Below are 11,631 nucleotides of genomic sequence, written 5' to 3'. Positions count from 1 at the left end.
TTTCTGCATTCAGTATCTTCCTCGAGGACACTTTGACATGCAGGGATTGAACCACCAAACCTCGGATTAGGAGATGTGCTACTAATAGAGTTTCTTGAATAATAAATAGTAAGATATTCCTGCTTTACGTAGGGCTTTTTTGTAGAACAACAGAATAGAGTAGAATTTTTTCCAGTGTAAATGACGATCCTCTAATGTAGTGAGATGCAATTTCCTCTCCAATTTGCAAGTTTTCTGCTTGTATTTTATTGTCTTGTATTATGTGTTGTATTACTGGCCTTTGAACATTTTGTTCCTTCTACTATAGTCACTCTGAGCTGTGTGTCTTCTACATGGTAGTCTAGCTGACAGTGAGCTGTTCATGCCCCTTGCACACAACCTTCTATTAAAGTGACTGCATGCAGTTCAGAATTGAGACTTAATGCGCAACTAAGTAAGATAGTGGGATGACTTTTTTTTTTTTTTTTAAAGTGACCCAAGTTCTTTATGAAGTCATCATATTCAATCATTATTGGGGTGTCTCCAAAAGCAGCTTTCAATACAGCCACATTGTCAAATAATCTTTTACTGCAACATTTGCAGTGATCTCCATCGCACTTTAGAAAACTTCTTTTTTTTATCAGCTGAAAGAAATAGGAACATTTTAAAAAGTGATCACAATAAAGTACAAAAAAGAACTTTGCTACACAGGAGATCTACATTACCTTTCACAGCATATCACAGACTGTCTGGCTATTTAAACTGTTGTATAAACTACTGAATTTCACATCCTCTACTGCCAAAGGTTTTTCTTTTAGGTAAAATTTTTTACCTAACTTAAGTCACTCATATTGCTAATTAATATTTGTTCCCATCAAGACAAACATTAAAGTTCATAGAGGAAGGTGTAGTGTAACATGTTAAGAGATCACTAATGTCAGCTCACACAACAACATTAAAAATGTGAAAGTCTTTTTTTTATTTTTATTATATTGTTATATTATCATAACCACTGCATTATTATTTTGTTTCCACCAAGTATTTGTGGATAAAGTGAAATGCACTTAAAAAAGAAATGAAAATACACTTGTTGAAAGGACATTTTGCAGACTACCCAATTTGAATTTGCTTCATCTGAGTCTGGGCCAAGTTGAGAATATTCGTATTATAAATATTCAGAAAGAACTAACTCAAAATTCTCTTTCTTTACACAGCTTTTTAGACAAAAACAACACTTTCTAAAAGCTAAATTCATTTAGAAATGTGCTTGTTTTGATCATTACATAATTAATATTACAGTATTTATGATGTTTTAAATGGTAATAATTATTGCTCATCATAATTCATAATTTCTGGCTCTCAGATTGTATTAGAAAGTTACAGTGGCATACAGCAATGCGACTGACATGCTCTATGGCTCTGACCTGAGAATGTTGAGATAAACGGTCTCACAGATTGCACCTCAGATTATTTCATTTTACGCAACAGAACTTGGGAGATGCCATTATAACATTAAATTTAGATTTCACAAAGGCTTGTTACAGCTTAAATTAATAAATTTTACACTGATAAATGTAACAAAAAACACAAGTTCTGAAACAAGAATTCACAATTTCAATTCTTTCAAAGAAGCATGTCCAACGGTGCATACTCAAGGGGTGTACAGATCTGTAAGTGTTTAATGGCTTACTTATATATACAATACTGTTGTTGTAGTGTTTTCTATAGGAACACATAGTTAGTGCCATGGTGGTGACAGAAGCAGAGAATTCCAGAGACAGTCTGTAGCACATATCCAACAGTGCAATACGTCCAGAAAAAAAGTGTTCTGCAACAGAGGGACTGAAAACTCAACCATTACGAGCTGTAAGGGAAATCTACACACTTATTAAAAACACATCTCACATCTGTACATACTGCCGTCATGAACAATGCAGAAAACAAATGATGCACTGATACATATTTGCTACAATAAGCAATAAAGATTTACAAGAAGTGAAGTGACACTCTCTCACACTCTATCTGTAGTGGAAGACACATGGTCATTTGGTTGAATTTCATCAAACTACACGATAATCCTCCATTCTGTCCAGTGTGGCTGCAAATTGAGTCTCTTAAAGAAGCATGGCAAACTCTGCATCCCTCTAAAATTCTTTCTCATGCCTTTCATAGTCACATTAGTAAGCGATACCAGCGGTCTAAGGAGATGACCAAATAATTGAAGCATCCTTAGTTAAAGTCTGACTGGAGATATTTTACATGTCTTTCCTCTGTCATTTATATTTACCACCTTTCATCAGTTATTGGATTCAATCAAAAGTGAAAGTACATACACTACCAGTCAAAAGTTTGGACACACCTTCTCGTTCAATGGTTTTTCTTTATTTTCATGAACATTTACATTGTAGATTCTTGCTGAGGGCACCATAACTGTGAATGAACACATGTAGAATTATGTAGTAAACAAAAATGTGTGAAATGACTCAAAAGATGTTTTATACTTTAGAATCTTCAAAATAGCCACCTTTTGCTTTGATTACTGCTTTGCACACACTTGGCATTCTCTCGATGAGCTTCATGAGGTCGTCACCTGAAATGGTTTTCCAACAGTCTTGAAGAAGTTCCCAGAGATGCTGAGCACTTGTTGGCCCTTTGCCTTCACTCTCATCCCAAATGATCTTGGGTTTAGGTCAGGTGACTGTGGAGGCCAGGCCATCTGCACTCCATCACTCTCCTTCTTGGTCAAATAGCCCTTGTGCAACCTGGAGGTGTGTTTGGGGTCCTTGTAATGTTTTCAAAAATAAATGATTGTTCAACTAAACACAAACCAGATGAGATGGCGTGTTGCTGCAGGATGCTGTGGTAGCCATGCTGGTTCAGTGTGCCTTCAACGTCACCAGGAAAGCAGCCCCACACAAAGACACGGCGAGTGGAATCAAAGATCTCAAATTTGGACTCATCAGACCAAAGCACAGATTTCAACGGGTCTAACGTCCATTCCTTGTGTTTCTTGGCCCAAACAAATGTCTTCTGCTTGTTACTTTTCCTTAGTATTGGTTTCTTAGCTATTTGACCATAAAAGCCTAATTTGAACATAGATGTTCTGCTACTGGGACTGTTGTGTGGCATTTATCTGGGCTCTAATCTGAGGTGCTGTTAACTTGCATCAACTTATCCTCAGCAGCAAAGGTCACTTCCTGGGGCAGTCCTCATGCGAGCCAGTTTCATAGTAGTGCTTAGTGATTTTTGCGGCTTCACTTGGGCACGTATTGGAAGTTTTAGCAATTTTCCATCTGACTGACTTTCAGTTCTTAAATTAATGATGGGCTGTTGTTTCTCTTTACTTAGCTGATTGGTTCTTGCCATAATATGAATTCTAACAGTTGGGCTCTCAGCTGTGTACCAACCTGACTTCTGCACAACACAACTCGTCCTATAATGTGGAAAGTTGTAAAAATAAAGAAAAACCATTAAATCAGAAGGTGTGTCAAAACGATTAAATGGTAGTGTAAGCACTGATAATTATTATATTTGTGAATCAGAGGAAAAAAAAAAAAAACCTCTTAAAAGCACATGGCATATCTTATATTACGACAAACTTCAAGTGGCATGTTTTTTTTGTTTTTAATTGATTTACTTACATTACTGTAAATTAGAGCGTGGAAATCATATTGACATCTAAACCAACAGTACTACATCAATAAATAAATACGCAAATAAATGTGCAACATACAATAACGTTATATTGTTAATTTGACAACTCCAAATGCAGTTCCTTAATGTCAAACAAACAAGAACAGTCACAGTAAAACTATTGTACTGATGTCAACGGTGCATTTTAAAGCTGATACTGTATGTGATATGTGCTTTCTCAGCTATAAGCTGGTATAATAGTGTGTATCCAACCATTACAAACACACAACAATGCCAATAAAAATTGTCAATAAATAGGTCCATCAGTTATTGCTAAATTTATATAATTCAATTTTTTAACCTCAAAAACCTCATAATGCTAAGCATACAGAACAAGGTAAACCTCCCAACTAATAATAGAACAAGATTATCATCAGACTGTCTCCTTAAAGAACTGTTTATAATCATAGTAGAAAGAAACAAGTCTAGAAATAGCACCTAAATACCCCAGAGGATGAAACACATCTAAAAAAGTTTCACTGTGCTTTCATGTCTTGTTTCTGGTAAACACACGCTCCCCTCGTAGGTTGAGGTGCTGCAGTTGGTACTGTAGCACTTCAGTGTCTGATGACTCTTTGATACTTATTTTGTCCAGATTAAGGTAGTCAAGAGACTTGGACTGGGCACCTTTACTTTTAAGCAAACAGAGTGGTAGTGGAGCATGCAGAGCCCTCCCAGACTCGCCGTGGGCCAGAGATCTGAGGAAGGTGTCGCTCGAACTGGGCATACGCCTTCGTCTTCGTCCATTAGTAGCAGGAATGTCGTATGGTTGGTAGTACCGGCCTTTGGCTTTGAAAATACGTGAAGACCGGTGGATGCCCAGGTCCACAGACTTAGGGACAGTGCTCTTGATGGAGCTGGACACTGCATCTGATACACGGGCCTTCTCAGGATTACCTTCTGACCACTTGTGGGCCAGTTTGAGCAGCTCCTCACCAGTGGTGAAGCCCACCAAATAGTTGGAGTCCATGTGGAGAATCTGGTATCCTGCAACAGTACCTCTGATTGGTGAACATGGGGTGCTGGCACAGCGAGGTCTCTCTGCTTCTGGTTTCAATGTGGCTTTGATGTCAGTTGTAGGAAGAATGGAGACACGTGTCCTGGATACTCCACTTATATCCATTTCCATCGTTACAGATATCCTGACTGATCAAAAGGTTAAAAAAAGAAAGAAAAAAAATATCAGCCATGAGAATTGACACACACACACACACACACACACACACACACACACACACACACACACACACACACACACACACACACACACACACACACACACACACACACCACTTTATTTTTTATAAAGCATAAAACAACAGAGCTGACCAAGGTGCTGTACAATAACATCAAACAGAGGGTGGACATAGCTGGTGGTGGGAAGTTGGCCGGTCCCAGCACCAAGAAGGAGGCTCCAGGCACATCACCACTGAGAATATTGTACTATATCTACCCTCATTAGTATTTACATTTTCCAAAAAATTGATGCCTTCACTTAGATTTAATCTATTAGAAATATGTAAAAGTGGGCAAAGATTTGTGCAAGCAGCCAAGTTGACTTGCTGTCTTGAATACAGCGGGTGAGCTGACAATTGCCATTCATGGCAGCTTGAAGTTGCTCTATAGCACCGGCCCTATCCAGATCAGTCAAACATGGCATGCTTGAAGCAGACACCAACTGGCGATTGTAGCAGGTGCTGACAATCAGCTAGCTCCCATGCTCCCTGTTTCTCATGAAAATGCAACAAAATGTCGACAATTGGAGGAAAAAGAAGAGAAGAAAAGAGTTGAGAAGAAAATAAACAAATAGTTATTTTGTCATATATTTTAAATACACTAATAATATTCTGGTTATATGCTAATAACAACAGCTGCCATCCTTTCAACAAAGAATATAAATGGTTGCCAGGTGCCATACAATTTTCCAACAAACAAACAAAATAAAATCAGAAAAAAGAATCACTTTCCCTCTGATAAACAGTTTCCTTACATTCTGACATCACACGAAAGTTTAATTGGCTAAGTGTCATAATCCAATGCCAGCTACCAGCATCAAAAACGCAGTATCGCCACTTCTAATACCTGTCGACTGATTGGCGTGTATTAGACTCCTTTCACAAAGTTATACAATTTATGATTCTCTTATACATTCTCATTAGGTTCTCAATGGCCCCACTTTGACAGTTACCACCATTGTTAAGGAGCATGTTAAACACAGTACACTTGTGCAAATTAATTGCATGCAATGTGGTCAATGTGGTATGTTGTCGGTGTTTCCCTTCTTTGTTGTGATCAGGGTCATTATTCAAAAAGTAATCAATACATATGTTACACATAACGCTTTTCTTAAAAGTCATGCAGTATCTTACTTGTTATACTATAACAAGTATAAAATAAAATGGCCTGCAAAATGACCTCCAGCAGGCCATTGGTGTGAAACACAAATTCTTTGCGTTGATGCTTCGTTTAAGGCACGGCTCTGTAACCATGGGAAGGCAAAAGCGAGCGTTTTAGCCACATTTGCGACTAAAAACAGACGAGCAATAGAAACGTATCTAAGAGCAGTGTGTGACTAAAAGGTTTGGCAACATTAAGCCCACACAGCCCCCAGTTTTAAACAGAAACACTGATAACGCAACAGCAGCAGTGATGATGACACAGGCACAGTTTAACGTGAAGCTGGAGTCCATTTACACACACAATACACAAGAGCAAAAAGGCAGAGCCATTACCAAGAGCGCAGAGTGAAAGAAAATGTGTTTCTAACATCCAAAACAGCATCCATCCTTTGGAGAAAGCTTTGTTTTAATTACAATTAAAGCATTTACTTTGAAAAAACCTCCAGAAGTTGTATTAAAATATCCAGACAAATGTTTTTGTTTTTTGGACAAATGAAACAGATGATGAATGAAACAAAAAAAAAAACATTGCAGTTTCTAAAATGGAAGCCAATGAGCAGTTCATTTTGAAAGACCTGTATTTTTTCTCTTTTGACTACATATATTTGCTCATTAATAAGACAAAAGCATTTTTTTTTATCTGATTACTCAAAGAATCAATGAAATAATCAATAGATTAATCAGTTACTGAAACAATCCTGTGTGAATGTCTCAGACCAAACAATCACAGACTCCATGAGGGTCGTCCTGAGTTCAGTGCCTGGCACTGTGAAGCCAGACTGTTATTTACCATAGAATACCAGAATTGGTAAGGTGTCAGGTGTGTGTGTGTGTGTGTGTAATGTACTCAGCTCTGAGGGACACATTATCCTGTCAGCTACTAAAGGGAAAGTTAGCCATCTGATCAGATGCATGGCATGACTTTGCCGTAATCTCTACTAATGTATACATGAAACATAAACATTGCTCTATGTAAGCCATTAAGCAGCATGAACAAAGAGACACTAAATCAGGTTAAAGCTAACCTGCAAGACCACCGTGATACAAGGCAAAAATAGTGTACATTAAAAGTATTATTATTATCATTATAATTATTTTTATAAAGGATTAGTTATTAGTGACTTGAAATTAGGGACAAGCTTGTACTGCTAGATCAGCTATTGCATATAGCATATAAGCTATCTCATGGTAAAGAGCTGCAACTCATCTTACAAACTCACCAGATTAATCAGGTAATGGCATTTACCAGTCCTTTTGGGGTCTAGCAGCCTAGCTATATTAATATTTCTTCCACTTGAAAAAGCAGCCCTAGTTGTAGCTTGAATTTATTTAATGCTTGAAGAAAAATGATGCAATGTTCCATCCTAAGCTAAGCTTGCAAAAATGCAGTAAACTGTTCAGTATAAAAGGTCAATAATTACTGAAGAATAACAGATGACCACTCAGAAAAGAAAAAAACATGCTGCTAACTTGCAGAGGAAACAGCAATCTTATAGTTCAGTGAAAAGGGGCCTTAAAGGGAGGAAAGCCAATACCGGGAGCAATACTGTAAAAAAAAAAAAAAAACAACCCAGAAAATCAGTCATGAATTTGTGTGAATAAAGCGTGCTGGCGATTTTTTCTTTCCATGAAACAATTATAAACCAAGATATTTTATGTGTCCAGACTTTAATTTTAAAGAGAAATTGAACTATTTAGACACAGAGGACCCGCACCCATAAAAATAGGACTAATAGCCGCAGCGCCTGCAAGCGCAATGGCGAAGCTAGTCGTGCCATACGAAGGAAGCCTGGAAAAGCAGCAGCAACAACAAGCATTGTTATTATACCAGTGCTACTGGCTTCACACCAACACACGTACATCTCAAGCGTGATATAATTGATAACCTTAATATTAATGTCGTATTTTCGAAGGAAGTGAGATAGCGCAGGTGGAAGAAATGGCTGTTACACCCAACGACAGGCCTGACTCATTCTGTTCCTCGCTGAATCAGATGGCTCACCGCGCTAGTGAGAGCAAAAACCTCTTACATACAAAACGTTAGTACACTGAACACACATTATCTACATTTCTGTAGAAACGCGACGTATCGCAGCGTTTTAAACACTGGCTCAGCACCGCACTTGAAACACACCGATGCTGAGCACTGAACTGTCGTTATATGGCCTGAGAAGCTAGTTCATCATCAGTAATGTTCACCGGAGATTTTCTGGCTTCATAGCCTATTAACCGAAAGCAGAAGGAAAAATAAATACTACTAATGATAATAATAAGAAAGAAAGAAGGAATTATAACACGAACCCTCGAAATCTCCGCACTCCGTTATCTCACGCCCGTGCTCGTCAACAGCAACAGGAACACTTCCTGTCTTCTTCTTCTTCTTCTTTTTTCCAGGAAGAAGAAAGCAAAGGATGACAAGGCTGAAATTTACACACCTGTGTAATTACGAGCAAAATCAAATTCAGTGAAATGTAATTACATCAATTATTCCCAACGAAACATTTTCATGAACAAATTCAAAAAATACGAGCTTAAAAAAGGAAGCATTTTGATAGTAAATTGAACTACAAAAGTTACTTCTTTTTATTGCTGGAAAATAAAAAGGAGTGCGTCTTTTTTTCAGGAACTAGATGCAGCAATTTATTGACACATATTCAAACATACATAGAAATGCAGCAGCACATAAGGCAAAGGCAGAGTTCGTGCCATTCTGACAAGCCTGAAGTAAAGATTTAGCACAACCGACTTTGATTATTCTTTAACACAGCCTTAACTCTCTTTGGCAGCTCTCTTCTTTAAGTAGGATTCAGGAGTAGTTGTAGGCATCTTGAATGACATTAAAAAGCTGCTGTTCAGCTGCTGTAGATGGTGTTTTGTTTAGTTTGGGTTTTTTTAGGTTTACTACTTCTTTATCTTTTACTTGTGCAGTTTCCTCAAAATATCTAACTACACTGTAAACATCACTGGGTAATAGAGCTTTGTGAATCACTTTGTTGGTGCAAAAATATTGTTTTATGCTGGTCAAACTGTGTTATCATTTGCATATACTCTACATTCAGTTAATGAAATGGAAACAAGCTATGTGTATTTGTGACATGCTGCTAGTAACAAAAAGTAAAGGCATTTAAAAAAAAATGTTGTTATTTGTCAGATACAGACGGACAAAATGGTGGTAGACGGACAGAAGAAAACGGCCGTAGTGATAGATGTACCGATTCCGAATGACAGCAACATCAGGAAGAAGGAACACGAGAAGCTGGAGAAGTACCAAGATCTCAGAGAAGAGCTCGAGAAGATGTGGAGGGTGAAGGTAACAGTGGTTCCAGTTGTAATCAGAGCACTAGGTGCAGTGATTCCCAAGCTATGTGAGTGGCTCCAACAGATCCCAGGAACACCATCCGAGATCTCTGTCCAGAAGAGCGCAGTCCTAGGAACAGCAGAGATACTGCGCAGGACCCTCAAGCTCCCAGGCCTCTGGCAGAGGACCCGAGCTTGAAGGATAGACCATCCGCAGGGCTGAGAGGAGAATATATGTATGTAATGTGAGGGTTCACTATGTGGTTTGGAATCTCTCTGAACGATTAGAAACAGCAAGATGGAAATTGATAACTTTCTTAGCAGCCTCTTTACTCTCAGCACACAGCAACAACAACCAAACACTTCCTGTGTATAGCCTTCATGAATACTGCACTGGCCACTCAAAGCCAGGAAAACCTATACTCAGATCAATGCAGGGAAAACAACTAGGTAGATTCAGCACATACTTATTACTGCTTTGAACATGCATGTGTAAAAATTCAGATGCGTAAACATGTAAATAGCAAAGCATGTAACCACTGAATGGGTACATAACTAGCTCTTTAACCCATTTAAACACCTCTTTGTGTATAAAATAACATTTAAATTTACACTTTACATTTATATATATACATATGCGAAACCCTTCCTGGATACAAACCATGTTGGAAATGTCTAAATAACACTAAACAGCTTGTGTGCTGTATCTTGCAAATGTAACACATGAACATTTCACAGCAAATGGAAATTGGGCCTTGAAAAGCTCATCAGGGCTGCAACCCCAGTCTACATCTCTATTCTGTGTCTCACTGTACATCTGTATAGTGAAAATAAAGGCATTCTATTATATTCTATGGATCACACAGGGAATCACCTTTTGATTTCTTCATTGTCTTAACAATTTAGAAATTCTGGATGTTGTTCTTTCTTTCTCCAACACACAGGAGGAAGAGCTGAGCAGCCATTTTCCTTGTGAAAAGTCTTCATGCTACCCACCACTTGAGAAAGAATCCAAGTGAATTACGTTAAACAAAACTGGGAGTCTGATTTTAAGTGCCAATATTAAAATGTTTAACTCCTGGTGCACAATTGTTCCGATGTGCACATTTAGTTATAATAGAAACAATCCTGTGTCTGTGCTGCAATACCAAGCTTATCTGGAATAGATAAATCTGCTGCATGTTGGGTCTCCTTGCCCTTGATAATCCACATCTGTTCACATCAAAAGTGAACTTCTACTTCAATACAATTCTAAAAATCACATCTTCAGCAGCCAACTCAACACATATTTTGGGTCCCTCACTCTAGCAAGCGGTGAGCGCAGCGCATGCCGTGTCCGATGTGAAAGGGCCTTGAAGCAGATTTGGCTTGGCTTGAAGAATGTTGGCCACTTTGGAAGGAATTTACCAGACAACTTCCTCCTAAATATTTTGAAGACTGGCTACCTGGCTTTGAATACAAAGCAATCTGAAATAACAACAACAAGAAATTAATATAGAGCATCTACCAGGCTGTTATAAAAACATTCAGCACTACCAACACTAATAATATTTCATTATTAGTATTGGTAAAAAAAGATAGCTAATTGGCAATTTTCAGTTATAACATCAGATCCTGAAACTAACTTACATTTCTTGCAATTTGCTGTCATGAGGTCCTCATATCATCTGTCTTTTCTGAGCTTTGGTAGAGTATTATTGTTGAGTCTGGTCCCAGTGATTATCCTTTAGATGCAGGTGACCATGGTGATAAAGATGAGGCCTCTGAAGACGACACTGCCACTCCAGTAGGTTCCTTCAGGACCAAATAAGTGGAACCTGGCAAACTTAATTTCACAAGTACAAGTAAATCAAAACTATATTTATATGAATAGTAGACAAATAAATTGACTTAGTTACATTCCATCACTGCACTCAAATTGCCCCCTTGTAAAGATAGAAATCCTGTACATAAATCCTATACATGTCTGGGGCCCGGATCTCCTCCAGTCGCTGATGACCTGGGGGGCAGCGTTATGGCTCCCCATACCCACTATTAGACACTTACATGGAGAAATCTTATGAACATAAACGGGCCCACACACACAGGTGTATACACAAGTGTTCAGACAGGTGTACAAACAGGTACTCACACACCATCTTGGTTGGCTGCTGCCTCTAAACATATAATGTATTATTAGCACTGTATGCTGTTCACTCAATATTTATTACTTACTATTACTGATGCTTATGGTTGTTGCTGTGGTTTTCCTACTATGTTGTCT

General features: G+C 38.2%; 1 protein-coding gene across 2 annotated transcripts; it reads right to left on the bottom strand.

The window, feature by feature from the left end:
- Positions 1-595: 595 nt before the first annotated feature.
- macir (macrophage immunometabolism regulator) lies at positions 596-8,521 on the bottom strand. Of its 2 annotated transcripts, none has more exons than XM_086301730.1 (2): positions 8,373-8,521; positions 596-4,818 (listed from the first exon to the last, which is right to left on the bottom strand). In XM_086301730.1, the coding sequence occupies exon 2, from the start codon at positions 4,799-4,801 to the stop codon at positions 4,160-4,162; it is 642 nt and encodes a 213-aa protein (XP_086157856.1). In that variant the 5' UTR covers positions 4,802-4,818; positions 8,373-8,521; the 3' UTR covers positions 596-4,159. The 2 variants fall into 2 exon arrangements, with proteins under 2 accessions (XP_086157856.1, XP_086157857.1); XM_086301731.1 differs by having other exon boundaries at positions 596-4,814; positions 8,373-8,473.
- Between the last annotated feature and the right edge of the window lie 3,110 nt (positions 8,522-11,631).

The sequence above is a fragment of the Aulonocara sp. 'chitande type north' Nkhata Bay genome, linkage group LG7 (genome assembly GCF_057382095.1).
Source record: "Aulonocara sp. 'chitande type north' Nkhata Bay isolate Kocher_YH1m ecotype deep benthic linkage group LG7, A_spYH_male_GT1.1, whole genome shotgun sequence".
Taxonomy (NCBI): Eukaryota; Metazoa; Chordata; class Actinopteri; order Cichliformes; family Cichlidae; genus Aulonocara; species Aulonocara sp. 'chitande type north' Nkhata Bay.
This window is presented reverse-complemented; position numbering and strand designations above follow the sequence as displayed.

What these genes read in the sequence shown, in the direction of transcription:
- macir (XM_086301730.1), bottom strand. Translation starts at nt 4,801, where the DNA reads ATGGAAATGGATATAAGTGGAGTATCCAGGACACGTGTCTCCATTCTT.